The sequence below is a fragment of the Peromyscus leucopus genome, chromosome 8b (assembly GCF_004664715.2).
Source record: "Peromyscus leucopus breed LL Stock chromosome 8b, UCI_PerLeu_2.1, whole genome shotgun sequence".
Taxonomy (NCBI): domain Eukaryota; kingdom Metazoa; phylum Chordata; class Mammalia; order Rodentia; family Cricetidae; genus Peromyscus; species Peromyscus leucopus.
Window position 1 is genome coordinate 59,047,153 of NC_051086.1, and position 14,014 is coordinate 59,061,166.

The following is a 14,014-nucleotide window of genomic DNA, read 5'->3' on the forward strand; positions in this document are numbered from 1 at the left end:
CAACGCAGCCACCTCGGCATTCCGCCGCTGAGTTCACATGTGTGATATTTTATCACAATGAAGGAACACTGTGCCGGTGCGGTGGCGGAGCACGCTTTTAATCCCAGCACTCGGGAGGCAGAGGCTGGTGGATCTCTGTGAGTTCCACTGCAGCCAAAGCTACACAGAGAAACCCTGCCTTGGAAAAACCAGGGTACAGGGGAGTAACACTGGTCTTCCAGCACTGTGGCTCTTTGGGGTTTTGCTGGGCACTGCTCGGAGGTGAGTGCCTGAGGTCCACCTGTGGATAGATACATCCACTGGGCACTACCCTGCAAGACGGGATTAGATAAAATGCCAGGTTTCCAGTGCTCTACTTCTACACGGTTCAGTAGTCACACAGGGTGCGTGGTGAGTCCTGCTTACGGATAACAAACTGAGACACATTCTCACCTGGGGGTGAGGGTGACCAAGTGCCCCGGTGAGTTGTATGTCAACCGGAGGCAAGCTACAGTCATTGAGAAAATGACCCCACTAGATGGGTCTGTGGGAAGACTGTGGTGCATTTTCTTGGTTGATGATTGATGTGGGAGGACCCAGCTCACTGTGGGTGGTGCCACCCCTGGGTTGGTGGTCCTGGTCATGTATAAGAAAGCAGGCTGAGACCAGGCTGCTTTCTTATACATGACCAGTACTCAGGAGGCAGAGCCAGGCGGATCTCTGAGTTCGAGGCCAGCCTGGTCTACAGAGCGAGATCCAGGACAGGCACCAAAATGACACTGAGAAACCTTGTCTGGAAAAAAACCAAAAAAAGAAAAAAGAGAAAAAAAAAAAAAAAAAAAAGGCAGGCTGAGCCAAGTCAGTAAGCAGCACCCCTCCATGGCCTCTGTATCAGCTTCTACCTCCAGGTACCTGCCCCGACTTTGCTGGATGATAAACTAAAAGCAGGAAGATGAAATAAACCCTTCCCAGGCTGCTTTTGGTCAGTGTTTTATCCCAGCAACAGAAATCCAACTAAGACACCAAGTGAGAGTGAGTGCAGTCTGGGAATCCTTGTTGCGCGGACTCCCCAAAAGACTGAGTGTGGGCCCTGTTTCAGCTGACACTCTGTGGATCTCCTTTGGGGCCCCAGTATTTCCTAGACCTGTCCCTTTTTTTGTAGACATTTACAGAGAAGAACAGGGCCACCATGGTTCAGAGGCCTCTGGTCCTCACCTCTGTGCACACCAGCACCCATGTAATCTGTGCATATAGACACAGACACACACACACACCTGGAGCAGGGAAAAGGCAGCAGGATCCCCGGATTCTGAGATGGGGAGGAAAAGCTGGGCTCCACTAGAGTGGTCTGATAGCTGGTCCCCAAGCACAGACAAGCTCTACTAAGCCAGGAGGAGGAGGGGGGTGCGCTCTGCCTGGCCCTGCAGCCTGCCTCCACCTTTCCAGGCTGGGCTCACCAGGAGCTCAGCTCTGTTCCCTAGGCTATCACAGCCTAAAGGTGCCAGGGGAGTGGCCAGAGACACAGGGTGGAGTGACTGGGCCTTCAAGTACCCAACCTGGGCCCCAAGCCCCATGGAGACAGTTCTCACGCTTGCCCATGGCCTTCCACAGGAGTGACCCAGGCTGGATAGCGGTATGGTGTGGGTTGTCCCTCTAGGCAGGCACAGAGCCAAGGGCAGCCCCTCAGTGGCAGGGTAGGCCAGAAAGAAGCACAGAGAGACGCTGCAGGGCAGGGATGCTGGGTGAGGTCTAGTCTTGGCAGCATTTGGAAGCTACTCCCTGTGTGCTGGGCTGACTCAGGCCCTTCCACAGCTCTACGAGGGTCTCTACTGGCCACCTGGGCCCTTACCTTTCGGGAAAACATCAATTTTGGCACCTTCCTCCCAGAGTGGGCAGTGTGAAGGGAAGAATGTGCTTGAGAACATGCAACAGACGTGGGTTCAAGGGTAGATCCGCAGAGACCACAGGGTAAGACCTGACCAGGCCACACTCGGTCTGCAGATGTCCACGACTCCCCTCAGCAAGGCTCACAGGGCCTCTGACGCTCAGGCCCAGTGGCTACCACCCTGCCTGGAGCTGCTTAGGGGCTCAGGGAGCCTAGGGGCTGGAACTTGGGAATGGGGAGATCCAGAGACAGTAGCATCCAATCAACTCCCCCCTCCCACACACACTCTGCAAGACAGGCCCCCCACCTTCCTCCTTCAGTGATCCCTCCCAGGCTCTAAAAGCTGCCTGGCCTTCCACATCCCCACTCTTGTCTCCTTCTGAAACTCCTTTCCCTACATGCTTTACCGGGCAGGGTCAGTCTGGGGAGTGGGCAGCTGCACCCCACAGAGCAGGGACACCAGGAAGCCTGGACAGAAGGGACAGGCAGGACCCTGGCCCTGTCCTGAGGTGTGAGCTGCAGCTGGCGCTGGGCCTACCTTGGCCTTGCTGATGGTACAGTGTAGGGCGTTGTTCTCCTGGTCGTAGAGCAGACTGAAGTCCAGCGTCCCCAGGGCGGCTGCGGGAGAAGGAGATGCGGGTCACACACCAGCTGGATGGGAAGAGCAATTCCCTCCCCTGGGTGGCTTCAATAGCCGCATTATGATTACTTTACGTGTGTTTATTTGTGCATGTGTGTGCACATACGTGCGCCAGGATATGCATGTGGAGGCCAGAGGATAATCTGCAGGAGTCAGTTTTCTTCTTCCACGATGTGGGGTATGGAGCTTTAACTCGGGTCACCAGAGCTGGCAGCTGAATCATCTCGCGGGCCCGACAGTCACATTGTTTTCAAGATTAAAAGATTTATTTGGTGGTGTCTGCTTTTAGTCCCAGCACTTGGGAGGCAGAGGAAGGTAGATAGATCCCTTTGAGTTGGGGGCCAACTTGGTCTACAAAGTGAGTTCTAGGTTAGCTAGAGCTACAAAGTGAGATCCTAGCTCAAAAATAAGCATATAAATAAATGAATAAATAAAGTTTATTTGGAAGAAGAACCATAAGGCAAATATGTCCATCATAGTCCTCAGAAAATGTGCATGTTGGGGGCTGGAGAGATAGCTCAATGGTTAAGAGCACTGGCTGCACTTCCAGGGGTCCTAGATTCTATTCCCAGCATCCACACAGTGGCTCGCAACCATCTGTAATAACAGTTCCAGGGGATCTGACTCTCTTTTCCGGCTTCTTTGGGCACCAGGCATTACAGTGGTACACAGACATGCATACACACACAATAACCATACAAATAAAAGAAATATAAGCAAATAACTAATTTAAAAAAGAGGCGATGTGAACATGACTCTGGAGGAGCTGGCTTCCTGGCATGCTCACATGGTGCACAGGTGACAGTCTCTGCCCCCATGGACACCAGCTGTCTCCAGCTTCTGTCTTCAGGCTGCTGCACAAACTAAAAGGCAAAATCATTTTTGCTTCTAAATGGCTGGAATTAGTTAAAGCGAGCAAAATACGGTTACGGCAAGGCTTAGCGGAACCACACAGGGATGGCACTAAGGCCATTTTAAATTACACAGATGACTTCCGTATGGAGATTAAGGAGGTGGACAGATCCACAGTGCTGAGGACCACTGGCGGTGGGCTTAGGGTGGAGGCACAGGTTCAAAACTGACCCTCACCAGGCCAACCCACAAGCCTCAGGAATAAAGCAAAGATGCAGGCAGGCAGGAGTGTGGCCCTGCGGCAGATCACTGGCCTAGCCCGGGCTGGGCCTTCAGCTCATCCACAGCACTGCAAAATCAAACAAACACTTCAAGTTCTGCCAGAGACAGTAAACGTCTGCACGTGTTAACAGCATAACTTCCTTCCAGGTAACAGGTGAAGGTGTCAGGGTGTGCCATTCACTAACTTGGGGCTTAGTAGTCGTAGTAGAGGTCCCGGATTCAATTCCCAGCAAGAAAAGTTAACCAATAAGGAATGTTATTGTATCCAGCTCAGTGGCTGGTGCCGGGACAATGGAGCAGCTACAATATGCCAACCTCTTTATCTGGCTCTCCCCACGAAACACTCCAGCCTCGGAGGGACCCCATCCTGCCACTGTCAGATGAGGAGGCTCAGGGATTCTGGGTGGATCACCTAAGGCCCACGAGTGGTAACCTGATCGCAACCAGGCAAGTGGCTCAGAAAGGGGATCTCGAACCCCATTTCGTGTGGTCTGTCCTGTCCCCTGGTGGTACTATGGTGAACCAGACGGCTTGGGTCCCCCCAACACGAGCAACGACACACAGTGGTATGAGAAGGCAGAGGACAGCTCCGAGAGGCTGCAGGGCCTGACCAGCCTGACTGGCTGGCTGTTGACTGAGCCCCAGGTGACAAGTGACACTATATAGCTCCCTGGTCTTCCTGGCCCCGGGAGATCCTCAGTGGGCAGCGACAAGGCAGCTGGGTCCTCATGTGGTTGCCCCCAAGTCTCTCAAGAGCATTGGTAAGTCCCAAGGGCCAGGCAGAGGATGCAGCAATAATTGGGTTCAGCTGCCACCTTAGGAATAGTCACTTGCTACAGCTGTGGCCTGCCATGTCCCGAGGGTTCCCAGCAAGAGGGCAAGAGTCTGAGTGAGGGAAACCTTTGAAGTCCCCAGACAGCAAGATACACATGCTTAGATATCTCCAAATCCCCGATTTGCTCCCAACTGCTGGGCAGGTCACAATATTGTCTGGTGAGCCAAGAGCTGGGAGAGCTTCCAAAGGGACTCTGGGCCCCAGTGTGAACGGGGCCACCAGGGGAGTCCTCTTGGAGGAAGCGATGCCTGACCCGAGAGAGTAGGAACCAACAGATAATAGTATGAGGGACTTGGAGGGGACATCATAACCATAGGCATCTGGCAGATGGGGGTTGATGGCTGAAGTGATGCTGGGATGAAGGGCGGGCTGGGCTGGGCCGGGCCTCTGTCCTCATCAAGGTCCTGCACTGGATCTTAGATGGATTCTAAGTGAACACGCTTCTGGACTGTGTCTGCCTTTAGTAACAAAGGCAGGCCACATCATGATAGCCTTTGTGTCTGGAGGGACGTGGGGTAGTTACATCGGGGCGCTTCCCTTTGTTCTGAGAGACATGTGGAAGTGTGTCCGGTTCCCTACATCCCAACAAGGTGATGTTCTTGTTGCTTTCTACAGTGCAGTTGTGAGTGTGGAGGATGACACCTGCTGTTGCCCTCTACAGGTTCAAATCCTTACTCTGCATATCCTTGCTGTGTGACTGCAGACAGTTTCCTCATCCACAACCTGGAGACAACCATAACTACCCTGTGGCGCATGGGGCTTGTCGGGTGGTTACAGGAACAGTAGTCATACTCTGATGATGCTTCTAGAGCTCTGGGTTTGCCCTCTAAGGACTTTCTGGAAGGGTCTGCCCTAAACTGGATCACCTTCTCCCTGCCTTTGGGAACATGCTATAGAAGCGATCACTTACGCTCCTTCCTCTGCATAAGCAGAGTCATTGCTATGACTACAACGATTCTGCTGTGGGTCACAGTCACAGTCACATAGAGGGGTGTGAGGTGATTGCTCCACTGGGGCTCCTAGGTGGTACCTCACTTTCCTGCCTCCTCCCTTTACTCCTGCCTCTGGTAGCACAAACAGCTCTTTCTTTCATAATAATAGAATTGTGTTCAGACTAAGAGTTTCTAGGTTGGGAGTGAGCTGCAAGTATCCTTCCCTAGTGGAAAATGCATGCATGCATTCGTGAAGACCACACGGCAGCATCCTCTCTCCCTTCCAACAGGTGAGCAAGTGAAGATGTTGTAGGTGAGAACGCTACAGATAAGGATACCATAACTGAGGATGCTGAGGGTAAGGATGCCGTGGACAAGATGTTGTGAGTGAAGATCCTGAGGGTGAAGATGTTGAGGGCGAGGAAGTTGCTGGTGAGTATCTTGAGGGTGAGGATGTTGTAGGTGAGGATACTGTGGATGAAGATGCTGCAGGAGAAGGTGCTGAGGGTGAGGATGTTGTAGGTGAGGATACTGTGGATGAAGATGCTGCAGGAGAAGGTGCTGAGGGTGAGGATGCTGCAGGTGAGTATCCTGAGGGTAAGGATGCTACAAACCACCACGGCCTTTACTGCAGCCGCCCAGCTGGGCTTTTGCAAAATCATTCTGCAGAGCTGGTGGCTTCACATGACAGTCCGTTTGCATGCCGTCAGCTCAGGCTACCTGCTCCCTGATGACCTCACCCCGAGGACACTGCCTCAGGCACCTAGGGGGCCGGCAAGCAGCAGATGGTCAGTGCTCACGGTGGAGCCACTCAAATGGCTTTGGCGTCCAGTCACTTCCCAGCAGGAAGGATTTAGTGTGATGCCACGTTACAGCACACACTCCGTGATGTCTGCCTGTGTCCCAACCCCAGAAGACAAGTCAGGGAACGGGCCTCTTGGGACACTAACACCTGTTACCACCACCAAAAAAAGAGCAGTGTGCCTAGTGTGCGGTCAGGAAAGGACTGATGAATAGCTAGTGCCACTGAAGTCCGTGAAGAAATTCTACCTTGTCATCGGAAGCTCGGTCACCATTTGAGAAACTGCATGTGTGGAGGAGCTGTCTCAGGGAACACAGGGCCCACAATTCGCCCTTTTCACTTGTAGAAATGAGGCTCAGAGAGGGGTGGTGGCCCAGTGAGGGTGGCCCAGCAAAGCTGGCAATTGGTTCTGTTTTAAAAACCTAGTGGCTTCCTGAAAGCGTTTCTTCACCATTTTGTGTCACTGAAGTCCTGAAGATGCAGCTAGGGGAAAAAAAAAGGCTCAGCAGCAGAGCCTTATCTCACATGAACAGGGCCCTGGGTTCTTCTTGCCTCAGCAATGGGGCAGGGGCAGGGGCGGGATAGGGACTCACTGCTAATCTGAAGGGCCTGAGCGGAGGCCATAGCGGGGCTCGAAGGACAAGAGAGAGTGCCTTTCCGCGAGTCCCAGGATCCTGGGGGCCCTGCCCTCAGAGCCACTCAGATCACGTGCCCTGATGAAAGTTTACATCTTTGGAAACATAATGAAGGTTGGTCACTAATGGGCCTCTGAGAGTTGTCACCGGCTTGCTGATAATTATAGCGCTTTAATGGGGCTAATTCAGAGAGAATCAAGCTCAGGCCCCTGTTGCTTCCTCCAAGGCCGAGTGTTCCCCAGCAGGGCCTGTGCAGACAGGCAGCTGGCCATGCGTGACCTTGGTCTGCACTTGAACTCACTTGGCCCATTCACCCCTGGGAATCAGAAATCGGTCCTTTTGGTCTTGTATTTGGAAGAAAAATGTCAGCCTCTAAAATAGCTGACGAGATGGCTCAGTGGGTAAAAGTCCTGGCTTTACAAGCCTGACGACCTGAGTTCAATCCCCGGGCGGGCTCCACGCCCAAGTGGAAAACCGGCTCCACAAACTTGTCCTCTGACCTCTCGCTGTGTGCTGTACACATGTGCACCCCTTCACATCACACAAACACATCCACTAAAAATACAATAACTATGCTGGTTTTCATCGGCAGGAACTCATAGAAAGTCCTCCAGTCTGATCTGAAAGCAGGTCACAGGTGAGGAAGCTGAGGCGCTGCACTAGGCGGGCACTGTGGGGGAGGGTGCCGAGGAGTAAGTGACAGATACAGCGTCACTCACAGAGCCTGCAGACAGAGCCCAGATTCAGCCACCTCCTTCATCCCCTCGCTTCAAGCAGCTCAACAATTCATCGCATCCAAGACATCTGACCTCCCTGGTTCGGCATTCAAGCCTTCCTATGTGTTCACTTTGACCTCATCACTCTTCCTGTCTGTGTTTCTGACACGTTGGTTCCTTTGTCCCCCCCCCAACATACACACCCCCTTTCAGTCTGCTAGTCTTTCCCCTCCCGCCCAGCTTCAGAGCCGAGGCCTCTGCGGATGTTTGCCTCCCTATCCCCCCCCTCCCTGCGGTCCTCTTGCTGGGTTTCTGTGAGCGGCCTAAAGACCATGTGTGTGGTCCAGCCCATGCTTGGCTCTCCGTGGCCCCTGTAGGGAGCCCGACATACAGTTGGCCTTGCACTGTTGAATGGGAAAGAATATGACGGAGGGCTGGGCAGAACGTGACTGAGGCCCACAGAAGTTCTGGGTGAAGGAAGAAGCCATATAGATCAGTAACCGGAATCTGCCCATGCCCAGGAGAACCTTCCAGGCAGACCCAGCAATGGTTCCCCACCTCACCCTTGCTCCAGACCTCTGTGGGCACCGGTCCTGACCTAGCTGAGTGAGTCATTTGGGAATACAGACACGTGATACAATTCTAGCCAATGAGACAAAAGGACAGGTCTCCTGGGAACTTCTTAGAGAGAATTTTCTGAATCCTAGACATGAGAGTAGAATTTTTTTTTTTTTTAAATCAAATCTAGGACCTTATTGTTATATGTGATGCCTGGACCCACAGCAGCCACCTTGGATCATGAGGGTCCTGCTCAGCTGATGGAGAGTGAGAGCATCACTGTGACTGTTTTACATTTGATGTTCCTCACCCATATGCCCTTGAGGAGAGGAAATCTGTCCCGATTTTCAGCTCAAGAGGGAAAGAGCTGGCTGAGTGGCAGGATGGACAGAAGCCTCGTCACCAGGGATGCTGGAGGGCTGCTCCAGTGTACCCTGGTATCTGCAGCAGGACCTTGGCTGCCCTGCTGGGCTGAGCTACTCTGGACTGATTTCATGGTACTTGCAACCCGAAGCCTCTTAGTCATTGCAGCTTTGGGGTCCGGGTTCCCTCTGCAGATGGGGAGCAAGTAGCTTGGGACATTCGGGAGCAGAGGTCCAGGGTGATGCTGTGACTCCTTCACTGGCCTTCTAAGCTCAGCAAGGAATGAAAGGTGTGTGTGTGTGTGTGTGTGTGTGTGTGTGTGTGTGTGTGTGTATCCATGTGCCCATGCTCACACACTTTGAGGTGACCGGCAAAGGAGGGGTTTTTTAAAGCGGAGAACACAGAGAAGCAAACAGGCTGTTTTTATCCTTTGCTTGGACAACAGAGCAACCGTCCTCATTTCTTCTTGTCCGAACAGATAATCCAATAATTAGAGCAGCAAATAGCATAACCCTGGCTAAAGCCATAATGAACCATCTGGCTTGAATCACTTAGGCTTATTCCAAGGGATCTGGTTGTCATGAGCTCAGAGGGTGCACAGCCTTGGATACCAGGTACAGAGTGGTCTCACTCTGTCTCCTCACCCAGGAGAGCCCCGGTTCTCACGCTCTCAGCGGGATGGGACGCGCTGTGAACCTCCTGGCTCAGCCTCAGACCCACTTCCCAGCACTGCGACCCCCAGGCCTCTTCTCCACACTTTGTTAGTGTGTCACAGTGTCACAGTGATCTGGGTGTGGCCAGCCCCCGGGGTTCAGCTGAGAAAGCTGTATCTGGGACCCAGCTCCCGAGCCTGTCCCCAGCTAGGACACCTGTGGCTGAGCCCAGAGACTCAGTACAGTACAGGGTTTGTACCACTCCCTGCTGCTGAAACAGACCTGGGACAACGCTGTGGAGCTGACCGACAGGAGATGGGACTTCTGGTCTGTTTTATTCTTTTCTGGTGGGTTTCAGGATAACCACAATGACTAGGTTTCTCTCCTCTTGGCCATATGTCATCCCCTGGGCCTCTGTGGCACCTGGAGTGTGGCCTACAGTTCAGGCACAAGCTTCATCCACATGCTCACTCCCCTGGCTGCAGGCAGCAGGCTAGAAATGGGAACTCTTTTCTATCCTTCCTTCCAGGATGTCTCTGGATCCCCCAGGGTGCTGACTGCGGTCCTGGTTAGAACCTCCCCAGGGGCCAGTCAGCCTGGATCCTGGCACAGAGTGCCAGGAACTGGGCAAGGGAGTAAATCCAGGGCACAGCTCTGCGGACTCGAATAAATTTTGCCCCCCCCCCCCCAGTTTTCCCGCAGTCTGCAGGACAGCAGAGGGTGAGGCCTGCTCCCCAGCCACTATGCTTGGGAGGAGGGCCTCGGTGAGAGGGTCCAGGCCTAGAATACACACAAAAGGCATTGTTCCCAGCTGGGGCTTGATCCACCTCTGCTGATGGGCTCTGAAGTGAAATGAATCTGTTCCCAGGGTGGCACTGTGAACTCCTATCCTCAGCTTTGCGAGGCACATGTTATGTTGGGGAAAAGCCAGGCCCTAGCCCGGAGGCCCCGGGAAACACCCGGTCCAGGCACAAACCACCGATGTGGTACAGAGGAGGGGCTGCTTTTCCTTGGGGAAGCTGGTGTGGGACCCGCACTCCCCACATCCCATAGCGCCCATGACTAGGTTTGGAGGCTGGCTCTTCGGGTCTAAGTGAACCAGCTTGGAGTCACAGCTGGGCTGGGCCCTTCCATGAAGTGACCCCCCACCCCCCACCCCCCAGTAAACCCATTGGGCTCCTGCTGCAACCTCTTCCCTCCATGGCTTCCGGGATGGTCCCTGGTGGGCCGGGCCAGGTACCCCCAGGGACCACACAACACGCCAAGAGTGCTCCCGGCCTGGCTCGGGAGACCCTGCTGTCCGCTGTCTCCCTGGGGTTGAGTCCTGGAGGAGGGGGCGCGGCTGGGGACCCTCCTGCCCCGGGGAAGCCGGCGTAACAGGTGGGCGAAGGTCTGCGGCCAGGGCCAGCGCGGCGGTGGGGTCCGGGGACGCGGGAGGAGGAACCGCCAAGGTTTTTCCAAAGGACAAGCAGCCCGCGGTCCTGCTCCTCGGCCCGCGCGCACCAGCAAAGCCGCGGCGCGGTGCGGGCCGCTGGGCCCGCCCTAGCCGCCACAGGGTCTCCAGCTCGCCCGGTAGCCTCTCCGGGCGGCCCGCAGAGGGCTCTGGGGCCGGGAGCCACCGCGCGGCCCGCAGCAACTGGTGTCTTCCCGGGGCGCAGCTCCGCCCTTCCCGGGAACAAAAGCCGCCGCCCGCGCTGGAGCTCCTGGCGCGCGGGCCGAGAAGGGGTGCGGGGCGCGCTCCGGGGAGCGGAGGCCCGGAAACGGGGTGCTCCCAGAGGTCGCCCCCAAACTTCCCAGCTCTCGCGTGCAGGTGTGCCGGGCGGCAGCGGCGCATGCCCTACCGGGCCCCGGGCGCGGGGAGGGGGCGAGCGGCGGGCGACTGGGAAACTTACTGCAGTCGTCCGACTCATAGCCGTCGGCGTCCGGCTCCTCCTCGGGGGGCTTGGCGGGCGGCCTCGCGGGGCTGGGGCCGGGGCCGGGGCTCGGGCTGGCACCGTAGGCTCCGAAGAGCTGGTCCACATCCTCGTCCTCGTCGCGGCCGCCGTCGGAGGGGCTGCGGGGGCCGGCGCTGGCTGCAGGCGAGCGCGCGGGGGCGTCCGGGGGCGCGGGGGCGCGGGGCGCGGCGGTGGGGGGCAGGCCCCGCGGGAAGCGGGGGAAGTAGTCGGAGATCTGTTTGATGGGCCGGATGGGCCCGGGGCACACGTCGATGGCCATATGCTCCTGGATGCTGATGGTCGCCTTCTCCCCGCGCCGCCGGAGGGTCATGCAGGCAACGCCGCCGCGCGCGGCCCGGCCCGGCCCGGTGTGACCCCGGCCCGGGGACAACTCAGCGGGTCCCGCGGGGCGCGGCGGGGGCTGCGGGCATCGCCGGCGTGGCCCCCGGACGGCCCTGACGCGGATGCTGCCTGCTTGGCGGCGGCTGGTGCGAGTGAGTGTGGGGCCGGCAGCAGGGGGCGGGCCCAGCCCGCGTCACCCGGCAGCAACCAAGCGGTGAGTGTGCGGGCTGCGCGCGCGGGCGGGCGGGCTGGCGGGCGCGGAGAGAGCGAGGGAGCGAGCGAGCCGGGAGAGCAATCGCTCACTCGCGCTCACACGGGGCGCGCGCGCGCGCGTGCACACACACACACACACACACACACACGCGGGAGACGCGCAGGGCCACTCGGAGCCTTCCCTCACTTGCACATCGCAAGCCGGGACCCGCGTGCCACGCATTCTCCTGTGTGCCAGCCCATGAGGGGCTGCCTTCACTCTTGCAGGACATGGCGCAGGTGTGTGGGGCACTGCACACACACACACACACACACACACACACACACACACACACACAAACGCGCGTAGAGACACTCAGTGGAAACGGTCACCTGTTGGGGCTACAGACGACAGACACATGCAGTGGTGGCAGATGCCGTGGCACAGTGCACCTCCCCAGCAGGCCCATACACCCAAGAAACACGTTCTCAAGGATGCCCAGGACACAGTCCTCCGTGCTGTGCTCAACTAACAGAACCCGCAGCCACAGAAGCCATTTGGGCATGTGGACATGAACTCTTCAAGATCCCCCTCCGGTGCAGAGGAAGGTGGGCAGGCCACAGGATTACTCTCCCAGGAAGACAGGAACAGGCTGTTTACGTCCTAGCATGACATGCGCACCCTAGGCTGTCCCAGGTCACTGCGGGCACAGTCTGTTTACTTCCCCGCAGGTTGCGGTACAAGAGAGAGCTGCTGTGACCTGGACCGGGGCTCCTCATTCAGCCTCTGCGTGAGTTGAAAGACCCACAAGAGCAGGTTGGGTGAGGACTTGGACCAGGGCCTGGTCAGCATTGGGAGAGGGAAGCAGGTAAGGGTAGAGACTGAGTCTGGGTGCAAACCCCACACTCCCCTGGCCAGGCAACCAAACAAATCCCTGCCGCCTTTCTGGGAACAGCTGTGCTGGGAACAGGCTGCTGCTTGCACAGGTGCGTCTCCAGTGAGCCCTGGCCCGGCGTGGATGGAATCCTGTTTACTCTGGTTTTCACTGACGTGTGGGGAGGCTTATCATTTTTGGCTGTAGCGCTCTATTGCAGCGGTTCTCAACCTCTGGGTCGCGACCCACCGCCTCGGATAGCAGATATTTACATTACAGTTCATAACAGAAGCAAAATTACAGTTATGAAGTAGCGATGAAAATAATTTTATGGCTGGGGGGGTCACGACAACGTGAAGAACTGTACTAAAGGGTCACAGCATTAGGAAGGTTGAGGACCACTGTCCTATTGAGTCTGAATGAGGGTGTCAACCACGAGCCTTATGCAAGGTGAGGACCGGAGATAGGAGAGGAGAGGGCCTCCTCTATTGCTCTCAGTTGCATCATTTGAGCCCCCAAATCTCAGTTTCCTCATCTGTGAAATGGGACTAGTTCCAGTTTCACAGCAGCGTGGTGAAGCTCCACATTAGCACTGAGGATGGCTGGCATGAGGGACTTCACGAGACTGCCTTTCTTTTCTCCTCCTTTTAAGAGACCAGGTTCACTGGTAAGAAGTGATGGAGAATTCCATGCTTCCTTCCCCCTTTTATTATTTTCCTGTTTTTCTTTGTGGTCCTGTGGATTGAACCTAGGGTCTCACACACGTTAGGCACACTCTACCACTGAGCTACACCACCAGCCCTCGGGGTTTTTATTTTGAGAAACGGTTTCCATACATTGCCCAGTAGTCCTTGAACCCCTTTCTGTCCGAGTCTGGTCTTGAATTTGTACCTAGTCCCTTTACAGTTCTTATTTTGAGACAAGGTCTCACTAAGATGCTTGTGCTGGTCTTGGACTCACCTTAGCCCAGGCTTTACCTTCAACTTCTGGTCCTCTGCTGCAGCCTCTTGAGTACTGGATTTCAGCTGACTCTCCTGGGCCTGGCTGTTGTGCGTGAGGGACCACCTGTCTTTGGAAACCATGTCCTACTCTGCCATATGCCCCAGTCACCAGCTCATTGATTCTTTTGCTGTCCAGCATGGAGCCAGAGATTCTTGTTCCCATTTTACAGCTAAGGAAATTGAGGTCCAGGCACAGAGAACAGCTCGGGATGACTGCTGGTTGCTGAGAGCTGCAATTAAGACCTAACTGAGGGGCTGGAGCGATGCCTCAGGGGTTAAGAGCACTGGCTGCTCTTCCAGAGGTCCTGAGTTCAATTCCCAGCACCCACATGGAGGCCTACAACCATCTGTAATGAGATCTGGCGCCCTCTTCTGGCCTGCAGGCATACATGCAGACAGAATACTATGTATATAATAAATAAATCCCCCCCCCAAAAAAAATCATCTAACTGAGGGCTGGGTATGGTGGCAAAGATCATTAATTTCAGCACCCGGGAAACAAAGGCAGGAGGATTGCCACATGCTTGAGGGCAGCCCG

The 14,014-nt window shown here is 55.7% G+C and overlaps 1 protein-coding gene across 1 annotated transcript in view; it reads right to left on the bottom strand.

Moving 5' to 3' along the window:
• The window catches only part of Doc2b (double C2 domain beta), a 28,168-nt gene extending 16,597 nt beyond the window's left edge, over positions 1-11,571 (bottom strand). Inside the window, exons 1-2 of the mRNA XM_028866771.2 lie at positions 11,025-11,571; positions 2,403-2,482 (exon numbers count right to left, since the gene is read on the bottom strand). Of these exons, the coding sequence (XP_028722604.1) occupies positions 2,403-2,482; positions 11,025-11,397 (453 nt within the window). The 5' untranslated portion in view covers positions 11,398-11,571. The remainder of the gene's footprint in view (positions 1-2,402; positions 2,483-11,024) is intronic.
• Positions 11,572-14,014: the final 2,443 nt, after the last annotated feature.